At 41.7% G+C, this 25,869-nt stretch overlaps 1 protein-coding gene across 3 annotated transcripts in view; it reads right to left on the bottom strand.

Annotated features, from left to right (window-relative positions):
- Positions 1-25,869, bottom strand: part of AIG1 (androgen induced 1) — a 122,756-nt gene that overhangs the window by 12,903 nt on the left and 83,984 nt on the right. For all 3 annotated transcript variants that reach the window (XM_054394023.1, XM_054394032.1, XM_054394041.1), the window contains one exon: positions 3,258-3,373. In XM_054394023.1, the coding sequence (XP_054249998.1) occupies positions 3,258-3,373 (116 nt within the window). The remainder of the gene's footprint in view (positions 1-3,257; positions 3,374-25,869) is intronic.

The raw sequence follows: 25,869 nt of genomic DNA, 5'->3' as shown, positions 1-25,869 counted from the left end.
TGAACACCTCCAGGGACAGCAACTCCACCACCTTCCTGGGCAGCACATTCCAATGGCCAAATACTCTTTCATGTGAAGAACTTTCTCCTCACCTCGAGCCTAAACTTCCCCTGGCACAGCCCGAGACTGTGTCCTCTTATTCGGCCACTGATTGCCTGGGAGAAGAGACCAACTCCCATCTGTCTACAACCTCCCTTCAGGTAGTTGTAGAGAGCAACAAAGTCTCCCCTGAGCCTCCTCTTCTCCAGGCTAAACACCCCCAGCTCCCTCAACCTTTATTCATAGGGCTTGTGCTCCAGACCTCTCACCAGCCTCATTGCTCTTCTCTGGACACGTTCAAGTATCTCAATGTCCTTCTTAAACTGAGGAGCCCAGAACTGGACACAGTACTCAAGGTGTGGCCTAACCAGTGCTGAGTCCAGGGGCAGAATGACTTCTCTGCTCCTGCTGACCACGCTGTTCCTGATACAGGCCAGGATGCCATTGGCCTTCTTGGCCACCTGGGCACACTGCTGGCTCATGTTCAGCTGCTGTCAACCATTACCCCCAGGTCTCTTTCCACCTGGCTGCTCTCCAGCCACTCTGACCCCAGCCTGTAGCTCTGCATGGGGTTGTTGTGGCCAAAGTGCAGCACCTGGCACTTGGATTTGTTGAATGCCATCCTGTTGGACTCTGCCCATCTGTCCAGCCTGTCAAAGTCCCTCTGCAGAGCCCTCCTACCCTCTAACAGATCAACTCCTGCCCCCAACTTGGTATTGTCTGCAATCTTACTGATGATGGACTCAGTCCCCTCATCCAGATCATCAATAAAGATATTGAACAGGATGGGGCCCAGCACTGATCCCTGGGGGACACCACCAGTGCCTGGCTGCCAGCTGGCAGGGGCACCATTCACCACCACTCTCTGGGCCTGGCCCTCCAGCCAGTTCCTAACCCAGCACAGAGTGCTCCTGTCCAAGCCACAGCCTGACAGCTTGGCCAGGAGTTTGCCATGGGGGACAGTGTCAAAGGCCTTGCTGAAGTCCAGGTAGACTACATCCACAGCCTGTCCCACATCCACCAGGCAGGTCACCTGGACATAAAAGCAGATCAGGTTGGTCAGACAGGACCTGTCCCTCCTAAATCCCTGTTGGCTAGGTCTGATCCTTTGGCCATCCTGCAGGTGTGTTGTGATTGCCCTCGAGATGACCTGCTCCGTAATCTTGCCTGGCACTGAGGTCAGGCTGACAGGCCTGGAGTTTCCAGGATCCTCTGTCTGGCCCTTCTTCTGGATGGGCACCACACTGGCCAGCTTCCAGTCACCTGGGACCTCTTCAGTGAGCCAAGACTGGTGGTAAATGATGGACAGGGGCTTGGCCAGCTCATCTGCCAGTTCTCTCAGTACCCTATGGTGGATCCCATCCAGTCCCATGGACTTGTGAGGATCCAAGTGGCTCAGCAAGTCTCTAACTGCTTCCCTCCTGGATTACAGGGGAACTATTACCCCTCCCTGACCCCATCTACCAGTTCAGGAGGCCAGTTATCCTGAGGCCCTCCTGTCTTACTGTTGAAAATTGAGTCAAGGAAGGTATTTAGTACCTCTGCCTTTTCCTCATCTTTAGTTACAATATTCCCCTCCACGTCCAATAAAGAGTGGAGGTTCTTCTTGCCCCTCTCTTTACCATTAATATATTTATAAAAATGCTTTTTGTTGTCCTTCACAAAGTGGCCAGTTTAAGTTCTAACTGGGCTTTTCCCTCTCTAATTTTTCTCCTACATGACCTAACAACATCCTTAAACATATCTGGAGTTACCTCCCCCTCTTTCCAAAGGTGATACACCCTCTTTTTTTTTCCCTTAGTTCCTTCAAGAGATGCTTGCCTGTCCAGGCTGGTCGCCTCCCCTGTCGGCTCATCTTTCGGCACACTGGGACAGTCTGTTCCTGTGCCTTCAAGAGCTCCTGTTTGAAGCAGGTCCATTCTGGATCCCTTTGTTCTTAAGGGCTGCTTCCCAAGGTATTCTCCAGGTTAGTTGATTAAATAGGCTGAAGTCTGCCCTCCGGAAGTCCAAAGTAAGGGTTTTGTTGTTGCTCCTCCTTGTTTCCCTGCATATTGAAAACTCCACTATCTCATGGTCGCTGCACCCTAGACAGTCTCCTACCATCACATCTCACACCAGCCCTTCTCTATTTGAGAACAGCAGGTCAAGCACGGCCTCATCCCTCAAGTTCTGTGGTGTTGAGAGATTCCCTAATATACACCCCTCCTCTTCTTCTCCCTCGCCTGTCTCACCTAAAGAGCAGTGCTCCAGTCGTATGAGTCATTTCTATCATTGAGCCAAGATTTGGCTTGCAGCTGCAACCAAATCTTGTATACAGGCTTCAATAACACCTGTAGGCTGAAGACATGCAGAACTTGCAGATGATGGCACAGTGCAGCATGTGTCTACCCTAGTCCTCCCCAATGATCTTTCATAAGAATAGATGGAGAAATAGTCTGTAAGTGCAGAATTTAGCAGGATGACCTATAGGCTGAATTAAGCAATTGTCTCAGACCACCTTTAGAGAAATCACAATTTGGAATAAGGTGAGTCACTTGAGAATATCCCTATCCATTCATGATATAACGAACATGTAGGCAAAACCAATGAACAGCAAAAGCAAAGGGAGATGATCACAGGCTGTAACTGTTGAGTACTATTGCATGTGTCTGTCACATACACAGGTGTCTGAATAGGCACTACTTAATTTAATGTTGTATAAGAAAGACTATTTCTGGTTTCATTTTTCACAAACATTTTTATTTTTAAAACAAACTTCAGAGTATTTGGATTATTGGCTTGTTTTGTAATCAATTTTACCATAAGAATTTATTAACTAGTAAAGAGAAAAGACGGTGTTCTATCTTTTCTTTTGCCACTTAAATACTGATGCAGGCAATAATTTGCCTATTCTCAATTTTACTTGATAGAAAAAAACCCTAGACAATAAAATTAAGCTCCAAGAAAAATATTTAGCTTGCAAAAAACTTGAAAAATGTACCCTTGGAAAGACCACTGCTTACATGGGATTGTTCAACAAATTCCTGTTGTGTGAGGTTTGGCATATACTTTCTAAAAATATAAGCATCTGGGGAAACCAGACAAAGCCCAGGTCTTGGACCAAAGGAGGCATGCAGCGTGAATCTGTTAGTGATTATATCCATAATGAAGTATGTGCCCAAATTTAGCCGTACGAAGCCCCCAGTACAATACGAAACCCCAGCGTGTACAGCCCTTACCATAAAATATAGCCAACAGCGAAGGTGCACACTGCAGTCAGTCCACAGCTCCTGCTGGGATACTGATGATGTGTTGTTCTCATCTCGATTAATACAAAGGGCAAAACTGTTGTGTGCTGAAAAAACCAAAACAACAGGGGAAAACCAGGTGATACAAATGATTCTCACTGCATTTCCATGCTAGTTCTACAATAAGGAGCTTAAAATCCTGAAGACAATTTCTTGATGGTTAGAATGACTGTCCATAAAGCTGAACAATAACCCAAACAATATCGAAGCTATAACATCCAATAGCTCAAGAGAGCAGAGAAAAACTAAGTGAGCAGAATGTGCATTTAGTTTTGTCCAGGAATCCAAGGCAGACACTCAGTGAGTAAAAGGATATGGCAGGAGGGGACACAGGTCCCAGTTCCAGTTTGATCTCGCAGTTGCTCTGCGAACTTTGCCACGTCACCTTAGTTATTTTGATCCTTCAAGTTAGCAGGTAACGCATCTGATTTTCAGGGACTTTAAGCACAAACAATGCCAAAATAATTAATAGAAATGCTCCTGACAGTTAGGTTTATATGTATCTCAATATGGAGACTTGAAAACAGGGGACATATTTTCAAATGTTAGCCTCAATATCTTTGTTCCACCACCTGTAAGACAGGAGAAATTATCTTCTTCAGAAAGGTGGTGTGAATCCTAATTTGTTAGTTGTGCAAAATGGTTTTAGACTCCCAAATGAAACATGAAAGCCAAAGCTGTAAAAACCGTTTTCAGCCACTTGTCTTTATTTAGCTGTGAAACTCCTTATTTTGTCATTTTTCCATACATATTTCCTACACTGCCTTCTGAGAAGGTCTGTTCATCCAATTAATGTCAGCAGCATGAAAAATTGCATCTAATCTGCCCCCTAACTCTCTATGTCTGTATTTCAGAGTGCTGGCAGGAATGGAAATATACATAAGCGAAGAACAAACGTGTTATGGAATAAACCTGTAATTTCTGAATACACAGCTCACCTAGGTGAATCCAGAAACATACTCTACATTGCCACCATTGTGCCAAGTTATCACTGAAGTCCAAAGTTTGTTTGAGAGATTGTCTCTGGGGCTTGGTGTGACTGTGAACTCTTCTGCCCAGTCCACAGATGCAAGGACTGCAAGGGCAGCCTAAGCCCTAAACCAGGTTTAATGCTTCCCAAAGTACTTGATCACCAACTGAAAAAGAAGCTTATAGTTTACAATGGCCACACTCTGCCATCAGGTGTGCAAATGTAGTTCTGGGGGAGGTGGAGGGTCAGATTTTTAAGTTTGTAGTAATTATGCTGTAAGATCACATTGGTTTTCACCAACATGAAGACAGAACGGGCATGGAAGAGAAATATCCTTGCATGGATAACAAGTCCAAATGAGAGGAAACAGAGTGGAATATGAGCCTTCAACAACTGCAGAGAAGAACTGTTTGAATGGGAAATGATAAGATAATGGAAGTGCTCCGGCTCAGAGATGTAACATAATTTGATCGGGTAACTGTTTTGATTTTCAAAGCATTAGTAATTAATGACTAGCATTTGAGGAATGTCAGGTGGATAATACAGTAGGAAGGAGAGCTTTCAATTTCTTTATCTTTTAACAACTTGTTCCTTCATCCCTTTAAACAGTATAGATCAGCGTCAAGGGAATACAAAGATGTTTTGCATGCAGTCTACGATTGAGGTGCCCACTATTAGAAGAAAGGTCTACAAATGGTGCAGGACCTTCAGAGTCCATTTTTAGGGACTGACAGCAAAGTGAGCCCTGGAGATTCACCTGTACATCTTGCATCTCTATGGAAAAGGTCTGCAGAGATCAGTACCTCACTCTGTGTAGCCTCCAAAGTACAGTAGCTGGAGGCTATGTGCATGTCTCCTGCTCTGCCTCCATAACTTCTTCAGAGGAAAAAAAAGGAAAACAGGGACTATTAACTCCAAACACCACCCTTGATACTCTTTGTACAACGTATTCCTGTGATCCAGTCACTTAGTCTTAACTCTTCATTATATAGATGATGGTTACAGCTCCTTTTCTCAACTGAAATGTTTATCACTTTAGATACTGCTTGTTGATGCACTCTTCAGTGATAATAACAACTCAACAGCTTGCCAATTAAAAAGTAGTTAAAATAATTCCAGCAATCAAGTCTTAATCTAGAATACTTTTTTCCCCTTTCCCTCCTCCTAATTCCTATGGTTATATAATAAAGTAGGTCATTATTTTCCTGAATTTTCCTTTCTGCTCTTTTCTAAAGGTGAGGGGAGGAAAAAGAGGATAAGGAACTCTATCACTAAAGAGTTTGTCTACAAAATCCTGTTAAAAGTACAGTGCAATTAAAAGTGTAAAAGGAAAATCAGAGATGTGTATCTTTTAATTTTAGTCTATTATATCAAATGTTGATGCTACCTGCCAAAATGGCAGTTCTGCAAACACTGCAATTCCAGATCGGGAACTTTAGTTTAATACATTGAACTTCAGTTTAATATGCCACTCTAAAAAGCAGTTTCAGATACTTTACCAAAACTACAACCAAGATAGAATTTCTCTTTCCTACATTTCAGCCCTTCGGAAACCTTATTTTAAAAGCCACAAAATTTTGTAGGGCTGGGGAAGCTGCAGGAGGCCAAAAATTTCTTACTCTTTTAATGTTTTTGCAACTTGACTTCTGAATAAACCTGGGGCAATGGGAATCTGAAGCTTATAGAGAAAATACCACTGATGCTTTCTTGACCTGTTTGTTAAAAATCACACCATGCAGATCAAAGATGCCTGACTGATATCTCTAGGACTGATTCATTTTACTTATCGGCAAACTGGAGGACAGCACATTTCTCATTTTGGTTGTCAAAGTATCTTCAGGGGCTTACTTGAGAAACAAATAAGGAATGAGGAAGTTAAAATAACAAGGATATTTAAATGGTGAGGATGATGCTGCTGTAAAAGCTTTCCAGTAGTTGTTATTTTGCACTATTTAAAGACTTTAAGAAAGGGCAAATTTATAATCATAAAGATTAGCATAGCACTAGAACTATGCTAGCATTAATCATCAATGCTAACTCAATAAGACAATTTTATTATGGACTAAATATCTACAGGCAAAGTTGCATTTTCACCTGGACATCTTACTCTGCTCCCACTGAGACCAGCTGCTCTTGTGAGACGCTCTGCCTGTAAGACTGTGCTGGCACTAGAGATTTGTGCTGAACAGTGCTGTGGGTACATAAGGGAGCACTCCCTCCATTAGCTGGGAAGGTGACACTTGCTGCATGTGTGCCCTTTGCCAGGGCAGCTGTGAGGGAGCTAATGAACCCTATCATTAGCAGAAACTCTAAGCTTTAGCTCAGTAACTCTATTTGAAAGAAAATGTACCAGTCAGCTTCTCCCTAATTGGCATGCTACCTGCCCTCCCAATCACAAACCTCTTTATCTCTGGATTGCCAAGGTGGTGACTTTCAGAGCCAGTTTTTACCCCTCTCTGAAGGATCCATCACTGCCTTGTGAGCTGAAGTGTGACCGTAAGTCGCTGTTACCTGGCTGCAGCATTGCCATTGCGCTGCTCAGACCCTTTGTGTCCCATCATTGTCCCTGCTGCTGCAAAGGGAGCTTTGACAGATCTATGTGCTTTCTAGTTCTGCGAGCAAGGGCTGGTCTATTTTAGAACAGCAAGCTGCAATTTCCTCCCTATTTGTGTACATCACACGGTGCTGCTTCCTGAGGTCCCATCAACTACAAGTGGTCTTGCCAAATTCAGCTGTTAACTGGTAATGATGTGTGAGAACACAGAAACCAGCCACACACTTGGAGCTCAGGTGGTTATCATACAGAGAATGTGATCCAGAAGACACTTGGGAGACTGAATACAAAGGAGCAACCTCTGAGTGAAGCTGAGTTAGTACATGCTGCAAAAAAAGTCATGCTGAGAGCTGCAAGTGGATTAATTCCTAGAACCACTGCCTGTGCTTCCTGAGAAACTCTGCTCCTCATTGACTCTTTGAAAGACTCTTTGAAAAACGTTTTTAAAATACCACCTCCCACATGGTATGTATGTGTCTAATGACATTTGAGACTGGAAAATCACTTCACAAATAAGCAGGACATCTGTAGTGTTGGCTTGACAAGTTGAGCTTTGATGGAGATATGTGTTTCCCCATTTTAGGTGTGTGCTTCAACAGGTAGTTGAAAAAAAAGTAATTTATGCAAATCAGGTACATTGAGTTGTCTAATAGTCTTCAAGCAAATTAAGTGCTCATTCTTGAGAGCCTGATTATACAGTTTATCTTCCAACCAGTAAGTGTTGGGGTTTTGCCACTATTTTAATCAATAACTTCCTTGGCCTTTTCTCCTTCCCTAATTTTATTTTAAAGGGAAAGTTAAAGCTTTTCAAAAGGTGCTAAACCACCAACTTCATGTACTGGTATCTTCTGTCCTTCTGCACTAAGATGGCAGTGCTATCTTCCCACATCACCCAATCCTGGTCTGCAGAGACTGTCCAAAACTACCTTTATGACAAGGAGTTCATTCTTAAAAAGGAATCTGTTTTCTGATGTCCGGTCAGTACACAGAAGTTCTGTAAGGATACTGAAATCCCCTGAGGATGACATAAATTGTGATTGTAACTCACTTCAACCAACAGAAGACCACACCTTGTTACTCAATTTGATCAGACTAAAAACTACAGGATATATAGGACATTTTAGTTCAATGGAAATACCATTGACCTCTATTGAGAGGGCTTCAGTGTGACATTCAGCCCATGCTCTTAAGGGTCAGTGAAAGCCCAGTGACAAGAAAGGAGGCCTTGCAGCTTTGAAGCCACCAACATTTTAAGTGACGGACTGGGAGCCTCCTGGGAAGTGCTGGTACTGCCAGAAACAAGGCGGCTGCAGATGGGTCTTCACCCACAAACTGTGTAACAGCCCATGACATGGAGGGCTGCATCCACCATTCAAAGCTGCATCCTGCTTGTGACCTTGCAGAGGTTGCTCCAACATCTGCTGGGAAACTGCCCTGCAGTACCACCACAGTACCCAAGAAATGCTGGTATGAACTTGCCAGAGGCCCCCTTCTTTGCACCCTGCTACCCAAACTGCTGCATCTGACAGCTGTCTCTGCTTTCTGTCTTTCTAAATTCCTCTATAAACTCTAATTTTCATCAGTAGGATGTTACTCTTCACTTTTTTCCCCCTTTTTTGTCTGAACTCACAACTGGATTACACATAGTTAAACAGCTGTTGCATGTCAAAACAAGTGAAGTGATCAGTCCGCATCTCCTTACCTCTCAGGGGTTTGTGCAGCACCTTGAGATTAAAGGTTTCACAGAAATGACCAACAAAACAACCTATGCCCCATTACTCTTAATTCACTACTGGTGTATTCACCTTAGTAACCAATACTAATGGCCCTAAAAATACCTGCAGTTGTAGAGTAATAACAGCAGTAAGGCTGCATTTTCTGTATGCTACTAGCAGAGTAATGTGGAGAACCACATAAGGAACTAGTAAAACAAGGGTCTCATTTATGATTTATTTGTTGAGAAACTTCTGAGAAAGGAACAGCTGGCAAGAGTGTATTTATGTGTCATCTGAATGATGATACTTTCCACCAAGGCAGCCTAATCCATAAAAAGAGCAGCAGGATATCAGAGCTCTGTGCATAATAAATTGAAATCCTTGAGTGAGTCTGAGCCCTTCTGAGACTGGAATTGCTGGTAGCACTTTTCTTTTTACAAATGAGAAATTATGACTATTAACTGAGACATGCTGATGTACAGGATGCACTCCAAGGCAGCCACAGACAGCTCATTAATTGTTGTAGGTTGGATGGAGGAAGGATCTAAACAAACACCAATGCCCTACAATGCCACAAAACACACAAGAACCAGAGAGAACCATTTAACCAATGCTGGAGTATAGAGTTCTTTGGAAAGAAAATTCACACTTCTGTTTAATGTTACCCATTCTTTTCCTCTTTTCCTGAAGATAAACGAAGTAGCCATGGCATATCTGACTTAAATGGAACTGTACCATATTGTGCCTTTTTTCCCATGCACAGTTAATGCAGATGGATTGTTCTTGTTTCGTAACAAATGCAGTACATTCTATGTATTGAAATAGCAGCGTCAACCTGATCTCACCCCTGTGACTTTACTAGTGTCAGAGAGGTTATATATAGGTGTTTATCTATAGATTTCCACGGTGCCAATTGCTGAAGCACTTCAGCACCTCAAAAGCATTACTAAACATACCCTCACAGCAGCCCTGATCTTTAGGTGAAGGATATCCTACCCTCATTTTGCAGGAGGCATGATGGAGATGGGAGGCCTCACTCAAGGTCATGCAGGGTATCTATGGAGGAATGGAAAACCATATTGTACTCCTCAGTTCCATTCTGGTGTGTCAGCTTAAGATGAGCAAGCACGTATAGAGGAGCAGGAAAAATCTGGTATGAAAGCCAATCTACTCATTCAAGTTTATAGCTCTGAGACATCTTGGCCTTTTCAGCATCTCTCAGTAGTTACCTTGATTGACCCTATGTCCTGGCTCCTCTCTGCTTTTGGAGACTTCAACTGCCTCCCTCTGAGCTCTCTGTCTCTCTCTCATCTCTGCTCCTGCTGCTTCAAGCTGCTGCCTTGCAGCTCCTATCGTACCAGCCCAAGCAACCCTCTGTGTCCTCCTGGCCCTAATTCAGTAGCTCCCAGAGTGACATACTCTCTCTCCTGTCTTGGCTTCTTTCAAAGTCACCACAGGTCCTCTCTTCACATCCACCAATTTGTTTGGCAGGCACAGATAATGCCCTGACTTGACTCATCAAAATCTTGGTCACCTGGACTTGAAACAAGATGATGGCATGGACGGGACATGACAGGACACAGCACATCTGGTGTGGCAAAACTGTGCAAAACCAGGGCCATGTTGCCAAATGGAACAGCACTGCTACATGTTTAATGTATAATTCAATACAACTACTTTAATGAATGTCATGTATCCAGGTATCATTAAACAGATGCAAAGTGCACGTGCAAAGTGCAGTGTCTCTCCTTTTGCTGGGATCTCTTACCTAGGCTTTCCAGCTCCTTCTATGCCACGCTCAAACGTCTCATTCCGCTCCCAACAGCATGCACTGCACTAGCATTAGGAGGGTTTTAAACTACAGAGAATCAACAGAGCCCAGGTTCTATGCACTCAGTCACAGCTGAGCAAATCCTGCAAACCTCAGTTTACTTTAAACCTCAAGTTCTTATTTTTGTCACAAAATCCTTAGAAAAAACATGCCATAATAATGTAGGATGTACACACTATGTATGCTTTGTTCATTAATCACAATGTTATGCAAAATAATTTTTCTAGTTATTTTATTCAGCTTATTCACCTCTTACCAGGTAAACCACTTGCCCTAGAATTTCTTAAAACTACTATTTGCAAAAAGATCTAAATGAAGAAATATATTTGTGTCTTACCCTTAAAAATCAATGTTTACACACACAAATAGATGTATCACTGAGATTTGATTTGCATGAATTAATGCTGACTGTATATGCAGGTCATGCTGAAAAAGTGGTAGTAAATTCACTGAGCCTCATGTATTGCTAGCACAAAAATCACTACAGAGATCTTACAGAATGATTTACAACAATTTTACTCATATGGAAAATGGCATTCCTCTCCTTGAAAAGCTAACTTCTTCCACATGAGTCTGATCGCACAGGCCTCAGAAGGAGAAAATAATTTGTATCAATATGCTTTCTAAATCTCTTTAACTGACTTGAAAAGTTTATCTGTACATAAAATGTCCCTTGTTAAAGTCTAAAATCTGGCAATTGCCCAGGGCTAGCACTCAGGCTTTCATAGAAGGATATTTTTGGCTTCATGATAGCCAAAGTATCCTCTTTCTAGCCTGAAGACATTGGACTCTGAATCTGTCACTGGTCCAGAACTGGATGTTGCCTGTCCTGGGCTTTGGGCCAGTATAATTTGGGGAAAGAAATTCCACATTTGGGAAAATCAAGAAACCATTATTTGGCAGTTTCTTTTTCAAATGGTGGCTCTTTGATGCTATTTGGAAATTTAAAATCTTGGAAGTGGTAACTGAGGAGGTAGATTTATTGGGTGTTGTGCAGGTGAGGTAGCCAAAGGTCACGCTTTGGTCTATCACATGTTGACTGCCAGCAATCTGCGACTTGGTTCAAACAATTTATCTCAGCGACATTGCCATTACCTTTATTTAATTATTTATATTATACAAGCAAACTCCTTTAATAAATAACTCTAGAGGCCATAACCTCCTAAGCTTTTTTGTTCTATTACAGCAAGCAGTAGCAGACTAACAGGAGTGTGGTCTCATTACTGCGCCCAGTGATCTGTGCTCTGGCTGACATGCATTTTCCTGTGTCTTCTAAATAGTGAGTATTGCACTGCCAGGCAGCAGGGCAGGAGGGGAAAGCTTCTTAAGCTACACTGCACATGCCCCTGGCCAAATTGCTGCAGTAGGATCATCTCCACATTCCTCCAGCCTGTGCAAGGGTGCAGGCCTAAGCTGTATGGCAGCAGCTGGACACTGACAGCTACTGCTGAGTGACCTGATAACCAGTGATAAGCTGTGGTCAGGCACAAAAGCAGCTCTCAGCTCTGCTCTCAGCTCTGCTGACAGCACCTGCTGGTCTTTCATTCTGTGCTCAGGCTGCAGAAGTCAGGCCAAGGCAGCCTCTAGTAGCACCACAAAATTAGTAAGATCAGGAGTAAAATGCTTTCAGTGGGTAAAGCACCAGCATGTGCTGGGGTGTGGGATTAAGGCCTTCTGTCACAAAACCACACTGATATTCCCTACTTGTTTACCCACTATATGACATACTTTATTTAGGAGAATCACTCCACTTCAAATACAATTAGTTCTAAATGCTATTGTTCATGTTAAAGTAATTGTTATTTTGACTGATAGTAAAAGTCTACACACCACAGTAAAGTCAGCAATGTCGGGCACAAAGACATTACAAAATCTATAACCTGACCCTTTAAAACCTGACTTGAACCATCAGATTTGACTTATGAGACTAGTTACAATAGTGCTTCATGCAAAAAGCCTTAGAGTAATGCTGGATCAGTCAAAGTTGCCAAGCACACCCTGGCATAATTAATCAAGAATATTTCAAAACCAGATCGCCTCCAAGAGGTTATTGATTTCCTGTCATGACACGTTTTCCTCATGAGGTGCTACAATGCTATGTATCTGAGATGTGCTGGCTTGTATTTTTCAGTGACTAAGCCTTGATCTATCTTCCTGGATTCCTGCCACTGGTGCATTGACATCTGCAACTACTCATGTTTGACAGTCTCATGCATGAGCTGTGTGGCTTCCAACTTGGACGGGATTAGTATAGAAGACTTTCTAAATGCTTCAAATATAATTGAAAGCAAATAAATACAAGAGTCTCAAGAGGATGGTATACTTTTTACAAATGGAGTCGCATTCAATCATGCACACATACATGCTTAGACCAAGAAAGATCTCAGTGTTAACCAGTATAGTATGCATGAAAGTGTTTCCCTTGTTTTTAAATACGTATGAATCCTGATTACATTACATCTTTCTAAAATACAAATATGCTGCATGGATAAAGTACATGGTTTAGACAAGTATGGAAAGGTACACCTCTGGGGAGAAGGCTGAAGGATGAGGAACATATCTGCAGACTGGCAGGTGTTTGGCCTTTCATCCAAGCTTGAACTAAGGCATTCACATCTTCTGTGAACCATCCCTGCCAAGTGATGAGAGCTGAAGACAAACTACACATCATGTAACTCAAGATTACACTGTTACAGTATCAAATGGCAGCCAATAACAAATGGTGTTCTCTTTTACAGCAAAATTCAACTGTATTCCTTAAATAGAACAAATGTCTATTTACCTGTTTTTCTTGTAAATGTGGACACTGATATCATAATCTGCATTTCTGTATTTACTGAACACTGTAAGACAGAGGATGCAAATAAAACTGACATTAACACTGCTGTACAGAGTTTATCTTCCACGTTTCCTTGTATTTTTAGACTTTGAACTCTGCACACATAAATAATCTTGCTTTAAAACAGATAATGCAGAGCTCGATAAATTTTTAAACAGGAAACAGCCTGGCATTTCCAGCTGTCAAATACCTGTTTGAGGATTGCAGTGATGGGCAATATATGAGCATCACAAGAGGACAGTGACACTGAGTGCTGTCAAAGGGCTCCAAGACGATCAGGTTACAGTGGAGCTGTGATACCCACCGGACTAAAGCCATGGGATTCTCTGGGTTGTTTCAGAGAGTCTGGCCTGATTTTTTTCTGTTCAGCCTAACCCTGATACGCTTGTCTCTGCTTCCCTCACTAACAACTCTGACCTTAGTCAGACTGATCTCCCTGAGCTGCCAGCAACCTACATGGCTTTTCTATTTCAGATGTGAAAAAGACGATCTGGAGATGGGAGGTGATTCTTCTTCCCACATGGTAGCATTTTTCCCAGCAAGGAGGGGAGCAGAGCTGTTAGTCAGTGGTTACCGAGAGAGCAGTAGGTGAGCATGAGGGTTGGAGTGGGATGAGTAGTGTCCTGTCTCATACCTCAGTGAGCTCTGAAGGAAGGAGGATTCCTTCGTCTGCCTAGCGTCACAGCTCCTGTCACAGAATAAAGCCCTTAAGGACTTCTTCTCCAGCCTCCTAGCAACAGAAATCAGCTGAGGTCAGAGGCAGTTAATACGAGGTACTCCTCAGTCTCCTTCCCAGGCCCCCGCTAAATGTGATCTCAGAAGTTCATCAGTTTGTTTGGTATTTGTAGTATCGTAAAGCATTTTACTGGTACTAGCAAGTTTATCCGTATTACCCTATTGCCACAGGGATTCAAGAGAGAACTTCCCATGCAGGACTTGCTTATAAAGCTGTACAATCAGTCTTCCATAAAGTTTTGCCACATGTCCTTCAACTGGTCTGATCTTGTCTGTGCTGGGGGATGCAAGTCAGTATTAGGACTGAGGTCATCCACACATGCAAATGGTTCATGACACTTTTTCTTTAAATATAAGAGATACCTTTTTAAACATAAAGGTGATTGAACACAGAGAGATTGTGGAGTCTCCATTCTTGACAATATTCAAAACCTGACTGACCACTGTCTCTGGGTGACCCTGCTTGAGCAGGGGGGTTGAACAAGATAATCTGCACAGGTACCTTCCCACCTTAGCAAGTCTGTGATTCTACGACTGCCTTGCTGTTGTGGTCACTGGCTTTTGTATTTAGTCTTGTCAGTCCTCAGTACTTCTTCCAACTGTCCTCCCTGGCCAAGGCTGGCTCTGTAAAAAGTTACTGCATTTTGTACATGTCTTTGATACCATTCTGTGGTAGTTTTAGGCCATGCCTTTAAAAATTTTTCCACAGATATTGAACAGAAAGTGGTAAAATGTAAATAAATCACTATTAGATTTAAAAAAGAAAATAATGATAATTCTAAACAATCCCATTGGAAGAGATAAGGGACTTAAGCCAGTTTGCAAAACAATCTCTCTCCTCACTTCCTTGGGCTGGGAGATACTAACTTGCTTCTGCTTGGCCTTGGATGTGTTGTTTTGGCTAAGTCTAACATCTGTCTGCTCTTTCTCTTGTCTCTTTTGTACAGGGGGTAATGGGGAGGCAGGGAGAAAGAAGCTGTTGCAGCTCCCCTGGTCCTTGGCCAGGGGAGTCTTTGTGCTGTTTGTTAATTGTAAATACCTGTTAATATTGTATATTTGTACATATTCATTGCATTTCATTGTAGATTGTAGTTTTGCCTGTAAATACAGCTTTCGTTTGCTTCCAAATGAGTTTGTCTGACAAATTTAATGTTGGGGGGGAATTTTCAACCCACTACACCATTCCCATGATTCTCTGTGGCGAGAGCAGAAAAGGAGAGTGGAAGCACCCTGACCTACAGTATTTCCACCCCATGCACTTCAGAAGTCTCTCTCCTTCAGACTCTCAAAGTATTTTCTAAATAGCTCTGTAGCTGTCACCATTTTGTAGCTGGGGAACAGAGATACGACAGAAAGGTCCCAGTTCTACCTATGGCTTCCTCATTGCTAATGATCTTGTTGGGTCTTGTGGCAGTGTTATTTTTACCAAGAATACCTAAGTGATCAAACCTGGCCCATTTGACTGGCAGCAACACTGGCTAGAAAGGGTACATAATGTACACCCACGCCAGACTGCACGCTCAGGCCTCCTGTTTCTCCTCTGTTGTTGCTGCTGCTGTAGTGCATTCTTAGTGGGTTACTAAACTTTGTACTGACATTTCTGCAAAAGGTACCTGGCAGGAGACTGGTTGTAGTATTTTAATTACTTGACTTATTGGTCTAGCTTGTTGAGCAGTGTTCTTTAGCCCTATAACCAATTTCTTAATGCTCTCCACTACTGGACAAAATTAAAACAGCAGAACTACTATAAAAGGACTTGAAACTATATTATGATTCTTAAATTGTAAACTTTGAACAGCTATCTCTAGTACATTCTCCAATATATGACACTGCTTTCTCATGTCAGCAGTGTCAGCTACTATCTTGTCATTTTACTGAAAAAAAAAAAAGGAGAAAAATGAAAAGTACATTATAAGACCCTTGATAACCCAGAGTCACTATGTACGGGATCTACAGGGATTACCACAGAAGAGGTCCTTGTGATGGTGGCCTATCATTAGTCTTATTAATAATTAAAATATCTTCTGACTGTCAGTATGCTTTACAAAAACTCCAATTAACCCTTATAACATTTCTGTGGGACATGGCAGGGAAAGAAAAGCACTTCATCAGTGAAGAATGGCATGCAAAGAAAGAAAAAGAATCTTGTCTCAACCAAAGCAACAGGCAATCTGTGACAGATTTTGTACTGGAATGCAGGTGCTGGCCACACCTTCAACTATGCTCACTCCATGTCACCACACTGCTCCCCTGTTAAGGGCTTGAACACACTGACCTCTACATTCATGGCAGCAGAAGAAAGTCACGTGGACAAACTCCAACAGTTTAGGCACCCAATCAAACAGATTATTTCAAAACCTTTTATTAAATGTGAACCCATCTGCCTCTCTAAATGTCAATGCAGACATGCTAGAGGGAACACAAAAAGGCCAGAGAAATACTTAGCCTGTTGCCTGTGAGATTTATTCTTGTTCTGACCCCTTTTTGCAGGTGAAAGCCGAGAGCAACTGGGGGCTTAAAAATAATGGACTTCGGCTTCAAGGCAACTTTAGACAGCATCCATGAATTTGAGCCCAGGCTTAACAGCAAGCATCCCAGTGACTCACAGGGTTGAGATTCAGGGATTCATGGCATGCCTTCAGCTAGGCATATCTTGGGAAGCAGAAAGAATGCAGTAGTAAGTCAGGGGGCTAGGAAGATCACAGTAATATTTGGGAAGGAGTTCCTGTGCTGTTTCCAATCTTCCCTTCCTAGGAAAAGTTGATAACACGTTTAGGAATAACCACAAGCCTAAAAATGTTAATAGGAATTACACTGGTCTCCTCCTCTGGTCTTTCTTCAGATGGGGTCAACAGGCTGAAACAACTCTAGCAATATTAACAGATGACCTCATCGTGGCTATGGCCATACTACAAACCTTTATGCCACAACAGAGGTCAAACGAAATACTCATTTTGTTGCTTCCATACAACTACTGGGAACCTGGCAAACACCAACAAGCCTCCAGCACTTCTGTTACACAGGAAGCACTGTCTGCATTTTAAAAAGAGAACTGAGTTATCAAAACCATAAATTATTTGTACACAATACGTAAGTGGCAGCACAAAGAACTGTGCCTCAAGCCCACAGGAAGCCTTTACTGACCCTTCTTCTCTCCTTGTAACTGAGACACAAGCTCCTTCTTCCAGGCAGAAGATCTTCCCTCTGTACTGGAGAGAATGAGCCAGTGGTGGGGTACAAGGGCCTCATCAGCTGAGCCCTGCTGCACAGGCAGCTGTTGGTGGCTGGGGGCATAACGCTGCAACTCCTTCCTTTGACCAGTCAGGACTTAGAGAGCTCTCTACTGTACTTCACCCAGTGTACTTAGAGATAATGGACTGCTGTGGCCAAGAAGTGGAGAGGCTTTCTCACTCTGCATCTGTGAGAGGTCAACAACTCCTCTAGTCAGTAAATCCTTCTCTGAGAGTTACAAATTGCAGACCTGGTATAAAATCAATTTTTCACAGCTGCTTTTTTTTTGGGGAGAGTGAATACAGAAGTGTGGATTTAGGCTTTCTCTCTCTTTTTTAAAAATCTTTAATCTTTAAAGAAAAAAAATCCCCTTAAAAATTAAAAACAAAAACAAAAACAAACTGTTTTTCATTAAAAAGGGTAGTGCAAATATATGACCAGCTCTGGCAGTAAAGTAATTGACCAGTGATGTTGAAAAAATGTCCTAATGCCTACTAGAATTCCTTTGTGAAGAACAGACACATCCTAGTGGGACTGAAATATAGTTGAAATAGGAGAAAATATTTTTAAGAGCTTGCTAAAAGTGATTTTCATCAAGGACATTAGCACTCTATTTGTCAAAGCATTCAGAAAGCTCCTTAATTCTGCTGGACTCATTGCTAACTCTGCTGCCTGTGTTGGGACAGCAATAATCTCCCATTTAATAGGAAGCCACATTCTTTCATTTTGGGTGAGGATTTGCAAATGGCAGCCTATTCATTCATTTATCATTCCCAGATGTATTTAACAGTCTTTCAGACTGAAAGTGGGGAAACAAAAATCAGATTAATTGTAACATGGCAACAGTCTTCAGTACATTATTCCATGTTTTCTGCTATCTAACGACTCCTAAATAATTTCAAATATCAATTTGGTGCCTTGAATGTATTGAGAGCAGGGAACTATCCAGCTCTGACTTCAGTTGGGATGAGCCACAACCACCTGAAATGTTCTTTCTCTTCCTGTCTTTCACTTACCTTTTCTCTATAAAATCTCTCTTTTCCTTTCTGCTTCCAGCCTCACACTTTCTGGATGCTGCTTTGCTCTTCCATTCTTTCTCTTTATTTGTACTGCACAGTGTGAAGATATCTGATAAACCAGGGCTTAACCAGTGGATGTCTTTGCCCAGCTTTTGTTAGGGAAAGATTTCCTTGTCCTGTCCTGTCTTTTTATGCTCTATTCCAGTACTAGACACAAGAAAAGCTACTGCTTCACTTTTAGCCACAGTGAGGGGCAGGCTTCCTAGAGACAGTGCACCTATGAAGTCCTCTAAGGAGCATAGTCTATGGGGGCTGGAGAAAACATTCTTGGTAAAGGATGTTCAAGTTTAAAATGTGGAGTGGGAGAAATGTAAACAAACTACATCATCACTGGTATTTTTAACACTGTGGAAGGCAGTATTTTCCCAGTCTTAAAAAAAACAAAACAAAAAACCACCAAAAAACAAAACCCAAAAAACCAACCAAGGAACCAATCAAACATCCAGAGTTCAGGGAACGTAAAAGGGGGAGGTGAAGTGCAAAAAGCCACTAGAGACAAGGCACTGCATATCACAACTGACTGTTCTTGCTATTAATATGTGTTATGAATTTATGCTCCCTGCTTACTTCTCAGTGAAAGATGGACAAATTACCTTGCATCTCAGGCAGGCATGTGCAAGGCAAAAGCACACAGACAGACATAACAGAGCAGATGGAGAACATACAAGTCAAAGCATGCTCTGTAAATAGACATTACAGAAGAGGATAGGTGAAAGAAGACTTTTTTATTAAGTGCTCTTAGCATTTCCTTAGCAGCCTATTTGTTTAGTACAAAGGAAACAGTTCTGCTAAGAGGATGAAAAATTTGGTTTACTGATTGCTTTGGTAGAGATGCGAGTTTTGGGAAAGTGAACTCTAAGATGAAAGCTCAGCAGTGCTAATGATACTTGTGTAGAATGTGTGTATCTTAGCTTGGAGGCTGACACAGACTGAGTATGCAATGTACAATCTGTGTATTTCAAAGAAAAGATATTAGAGCTTTCCAGCATTTTCTCATTTTCATTTCAGCTCTTCATTTGTAATCTCTTTTTAAGAAATCTTAAGAAATTCTTTATTAATACCTTTTTGAGAAGGAATGAAAGATAAGAAAAGTCTCTTTTATTCTGCATTTGCTGACATAAAAAGAGGAAATCACCAGGAGGATGAGAGGAAGAAAACTCATAATGATAAAAATCCAAAAGCCTGAAGCTTGATGAAAAAACAGATTTAAGCAACAATCACGAAAAAGAAGGTTCTAGCTAGAGACAAAGGTAACTTTTTTCTTATTTTGGAAATAGCTTTTAATTATTCTATTCAGCTTTTGATACCTTCCACATATGAAGTGCTGAATAGTGTAAAATTTTAAAATTCATCACAAAATACATAGTGGACTTTGATTATGTACCTTATTAATGCACTTTAATAATAACATCTTCAAATGTCATGCACCTGCAAAATAACATATATTCTTGTTTTCACCATAAGCATGTATGTATGTGAGCTACATGGATCTAGAGATCCTGATTATTTTGATTTCTTGAGTCATACCACCTCTTTGTAACACCTTCATAAAGAAACCCTCTGCAAGTTTTTGTTAAAACCTACACACAACCACCCAGTAAATATGTGTGTATTCCAGCAAGTCAATTACTCTCAATGTTTCCACTCAAAGTTGAAGTCCTCTAAGATTCACTCTCCATTCTCTTCTCTCCCTTAGTCATGTTTGAATTCTGATTGTTTGCCAAAAGGATGAGTTAACTCAGAGGCAATGCTATTACATTTTACCTGCCTAAAGAATGCCCAGGAAGGAGGACTTGTTTTTTTTCCCTCAAAGCTGTGTTGCCATAATATCATAGAATCATAGAACTATTTTGGTTGGATTTGGTTGTATTTGATATAGTCAAATAACTCTTAACAGCCCACATTCAAATGGAAATGGTGTTGCCACTTCTGTGTCTCAAATCATCATTGTCACAATAACTGGATTACTTAAAACCACTTAGATAACCTTGGTGAAGTTCAGACATAGAAGAGAATTTAGCATAACCAGTGTTTTTTTTGCCAAATGTTATTTTTTTAACACTTCCTCCTATGAATTCTAAACCACTTTTTGTTATTCATCTCACTAACCATTCATGGATGAATGGCAATTGCTGAATGTCTTAGAAACAACACCTTGAAAATGTCATTCAAATCAATTTTTCAACAGCATGAGAGGCTAGGAGGTAATTCACACTTCTTTTATAATAATATTCTATAAGAGGTACTGTAGTCATCTGCCTTTTCACCACCCCCTCCAAAAGTAAAGGATTATAAATTCACTCTGATTTAGTGCAGCCGAATGTACCAGGCACAGAAAAACACTGCAGACAGAATGTGCTATTAAGACTGGTAAACTATGAGAAAAGCCACCTCCATCATTGCCCCCAAACTAACCTGTTCGTCCCATCAGCAAAAGCATAGGAGAAGAATACTGCAAGGCAAATCTGAAAAAATTACAGTCTTGCCTTCTGTAAAGAGCATTTATCCATTGTCTGCAACTCCAGAAGTACCCAAGTGTGGCATTTTGAACATTGTCTCTTTCTAGTAAGAGGAGCTCAAACCCCTGCTTTAGCCTCCTGAATATCAGCTACTTATTAATACTCAAGAGTCCTTCTTGCTGAAGGGGTTCACTGAATGTCTCCTGATCTTCATATGTCAAGACAGCATTATTACAGCATCTGCTCATATACAGCTCTGCAATGACTGTAAAACCAGCAGCAACTCAGGCTCCAAAGTGGGATAAAGGAAATAGAAACTTGTGGCTATGAGAATGTTTCACTTTCAAGTGGCAACATGTAAATGAGAAGATACCAGATAAGAAGTTCACACCACAAGATCTGTCCTGTATCCGACATCTGAGATCAGCTGTCATCATGTCCCCAGAGCACCCTAAACCAATGCAACAGTAGATTCAAACCATGGCTGAGGAATGAGTGAAGCAATCAAACCCAAACCATCCCTTTTCAGTCTGCCTGTACTACTGAAAGCGGATGTAAAAATCCACCAGCACTGCTACTGCTAAGATAATTTCCACGCTACATTCTACATACACAGACTAAGGCAAAGGAATTAAAAGGAGGGTGAAATATTGCCTCTTTCCTCTAATCAGACATGCAGACCAGGCATCTTCCTGTAAGTCAGTTCCTTTCAGACAAAAGCTCTGATAAATCTTACAGCTAAGGGTGAACCCACTTTTTAGCATAACATTTGAACCTAAGCTTATTGCTTCTGGTGACATCAGAAGAAAAATGCTGGCACCACACAGTCAAGGACACCATAGCTCAAACTCCTCACAAGGTGGACGCTGCAGAATCTCTCTCTCATATGACATACAGAACTGTAAGCACTTGCTCTGCTGTATTTAGGGCTTTCTCCAGTTCTCCTGGTCAGAACAGTTTAACCCTGTCAGTCTGACTGTTACCTCACATTGGGAAAGATTTGTCTTCCCTCCCATCACATCTGGAAGCAACAAAGCTGATCTGCAGGCCAACCCCCCCCACTCCCCAACCTGTTTCAGCCCTTCTGGTTTATGGCATACCCCAAGACAATTCCCACAGTCTCCATTATGGGTCTGACAAGCTCATCTTCTGATAAGACACTCGCTTCCCCATAGCTCATCTGTGAGCACTGCTGAGTATGACCACCACGAAGCAGTACCTCCTCTCTAGCAGAAGACACCTCAAGAGAGAAGGGGAACTTCTACAGTGCCTAGTTTCCAGGCTGCTGCAAGACCAAACATGGCCCCTCAGGGTCATGTAGGTCAGGGGAGCTCCGCCTGAAAGTAAAGCCATGATGTGTCTGAGGAATAAATTTTTAAAGTGAATTCCTCATGTTGTTTACAGGTTTGGACCTTCCCAACAGTTGAAGATATAACTTCTCATGATGTTCCCCAGCAGCACTGAAGCTACTGAGCTGCTCATGCACTGTCTGTCTGTCTGTCCCAATGGATAACATCTTCTGTTAAAAGAAGTTTTGGCATGGCTGCTCAGGGAGCAGAAAGTCAATGTGCAGATTAGCAATTGATTTTCTGAGAAGTACCCCACAAATCGGTTCTCCTCTCTTTGTTTGCCCTCACATTTATGCTAGAGCCTCTATAATTAATTTAAATAGATATAAGTACTTCTCCTCCTCTCCTTTTTGATGCGAGCTGTTCCAACAGACTGTGCAGTGAAGCTGCAGCAATTTCAAAGGCTTCCGTTCCCTGTGCAGAAGGGAGCAGCTGCAGGAATAGCTCTTTGAAGAGGAAATGGCACCCAATGGGACTGGCAGGCAGCTCCAAGCTGAGCTCAAACAGCCCCCAAAGTCCTTGGGAGCATCTGAGGACATCAAAAGACGAAAGATCTAGGCTGGGAGAAGCCTGAAGAATAAATTTAAAACACTTCCCCCCAGCCCTGGAGCTTTCCTCTGTGTAAGCAGCAGGGTCTGAGAGGAAGAGTTGTCCTCATACTTGGCTCAGATGATACTACTCATATTGAAAGTCTGGAAACAGGGACTGAGCACAAGGGGTGGTTGCATTCCTGGTTTATTTATTAACCTATAAATGTATAAATATGCTTACAATCACAAACATGCCTATAAAAATTGTATTCCTGTATATTATTAAAAAGCTGCTATATTTCTATTAATATAAATCAGCATAGTACTGCATTTCAAAGGAACCATTTATCACTCATAGGGCTTGGCTTCATGCATGTTTAACTTGTTAACTGAAGGACTCACTGATGTGATTTATCTCAATGAAATGGTACTTTGTTATGATGATTGAGAATTCCTCCATAAGCTACAGCACAGCACACTTTCCTACTGCTGTATTTAAGTGATCTATAGTAAATTTGATACACAAAAATCAGGAAATCTTTTTTTCATATGTATGAATTTGTGCACAGGTACACACATACCCTCTCTGTCCCCAAAATGCTTATTATCACTGACTTATGGTTGGATTTCATAACTGATAGAAATTTCTAGTGCTGATTTAACAGGCTTCAGTCCTAATGGGAGTGCATCCAGTGAAGAAGTGTTATGGCCTGTACCTTCCCAGCTGAGGGGTAATTCAAACAGCAGCCAATTTTTAGTGTCAGGCCCACAACAACAGTCTTGACCCAAATGTATTTTCTTTTCTGACATCTGCATGCTTCTCTAATTACTTATGCATAAACAGATGTCATTTCACTACACTCTGCTACCCTGAGTAACCCACATGTTATCTAGAAAAAAGAAGCAATGCAACATATCCTGCAAGTGCCTCTTCCTTTTCAGATTGCAGTAATTGGACACCCACTGCATCAAACTTCTCCATCTTTGTCCTCTTAACTGGCAAATTCTGCCTTTCCCTATCAACTTTGCACCACTCTTATCTCTTCACTTTTGAATTTTAGTTTTTGAAGAATTTAAGTTCATGGACATAGAAGCCTGAGTTAAGTGGTGCACAGACCTGCTGTGCATGCCTATTCAAACCCACACTTCTGCACATCCATTGGCAGAGATGTGAAGAGCCTTTTTGCTGAGACTGTGCTAAGTCTGGCAGGACAATCCTACATCCTGACAGGAACTGCCCTCAAACAATTTTGCTCTATAAACAGTTTTGCTTTGCTATTATGATTATGCCACATTGTTCTGATATTGCCCAACAAGTTATGAATAAAGCATTATAATGTGATTATTTTATTATACATTGCAATGAACCAATGACCTTCACTAAACACTCTTCACTTCTCCTAAGCATACAGGATGCTTAACTATGTTACTATATGATGTGGGAAAATAACACAGAGAACTAAGATTAGATCAATGAAAGAATTCTCATTTGCCCTTCTCTCTGAAGTGCAGTGTTTGCTGATATTCCTTGACACCTCAGGTCTTAGATGTGTTTTCAGCATCTGATGGGGCAGTTGCTCGAGAAACAAAAACTCCACAGACAGTTGTTTCTACTTCTGACAGCAAAATTAAAATGCAGAGCAGGAAATAAACTGAAATGGTCTCTTACTTGAATGGAATATAAACATTCTGCTTAATTAGGTCACTAAGCATATGTTTGTTTACTTGGATATTTTCTCCCTGGCAGTTCGTCTCTGGGTAACACAACTACCTCACTAGAGACAGTGTAATTCCCATGGCAGATAACATGAAGTTGACAGTTTTGGGGCCAGAAAAGTATGTTTATTGGCACTATTTCCAGTACCTCTCAATGAAGAGAGTTAAGACTGCATGATCGATACATGGCTCACTTTCTGTATCAGGCTGGTGTCTGCACAAAGGACAGCAGAGCCTTAGGGAGCTGGTTATAGCTCTCTGAATTTCTGCCTGTCCTTGATTTACCTTCTTGGCTGACTAACACAAAGAAGGGTGTAGGAGCTAGTGATGCCTATTCCCTACATATGGAAAATCTTCCCATTTTGCTAACCACAAAACACAAGCAATATCACCACCTACATTCATCCCGATCAGTATATCTTTTTTTTTTTCCTTAACGGCTGGTAGGGGAGAAGCTTGAAATTCTTGTGTCATTCTCCAAAAGCTGACTAGGGAATTAAAAAATAATCACAGTTTTTAAAGAATTCAGTGCAGCTGATCTGAAGAGAAATGACACCAGCAGCCTGGAGTGCTGGTCTGAGTTCAGAGTGACCCTCTCCCTAAATCTGGCTGCAAGCAAATTGAGTTCCTGGTTTTATTTCAGCTGAACAAACTTGTATTAGTCCACTGTGCCCTGAAGGCATAAAAGTCACCTCTCTGTTTTTCACTGTTGGCACATGGGGCCTAGAAATCCCTGCATCAGTTGTGTACTCACAGTGTGAAGCAGGGCCTTTATTTTAAGAGGCAAAGAAGGCCAATTGCTGGAAGAGCTGAAGAAGCACACTTTACTACTGTGATTCACAGCTATTTGCTAACACTAAGGCTGAGGAAGGAAATGCTCAGTCTTAGGATTCACAGACCCAGAAATCCCAAGGCTGACCCCTTCTGCTTTTCACCTTGTAGTTATTCTGGTTACAGGCTTCAATACTCACCTCCTTTTTGGCTCTCTGTCACACACTTCCCTCTCTGTTGCCTTTTTCTTCCTTGCCATGTTCCCAGATCCCCTGGCCAGCTTTCACATCCCTCAACAACTCACAAGGTACTCTGGATCTATACCTTAAGGATCTCTCTGTGCTGCATGCTCATCTACCTGCTTCCATGTGGTTTCTTTCCTGCCGCTCATGCACTGGTAAGGACACAGAAGAGCTAGGTTTGCAACAACTCAAAAGCCACAGATTGCCACACATCCACCTCCAAAAGTCTTAGATTTTGGGCCCTATGCTTATGCTTGGGTTTCCCAAGGAATATTGGGCAAACGCTCTGGCATATCTCAGTGCCACAAATGCATGAAATGACTGGATTTCTGCCTGGGAAGAGGTATCAATTAACACAAGGATCACAAGTACATCAGTTGAACCAATAGATTGAAAGTTGCTATTTCATTTGTCATAGGCAATGAACATGACAGCCTGTACACACATCACATCAGACGAATCTACATGTTACAAAAAAACCTGCAAATTATTTTTTTAGAAAAGAATTTTTTTAAATTCTGT

This window comes from Indicator indicator, chromosome 2, assembly GCF_027791375.1.
Source record: "Indicator indicator isolate 239-I01 chromosome 2, UM_Iind_1.1, whole genome shotgun sequence".
NCBI classification, from domain to species: Eukaryota; Metazoa; Chordata; class Aves; order Piciformes; family Indicatoridae; genus Indicator; species Indicator indicator.
The sequence above is the reverse complement of the archived record's forward strand: the minus strand, read 5'-3'. Positions and strand labels throughout refer to the sequence as shown.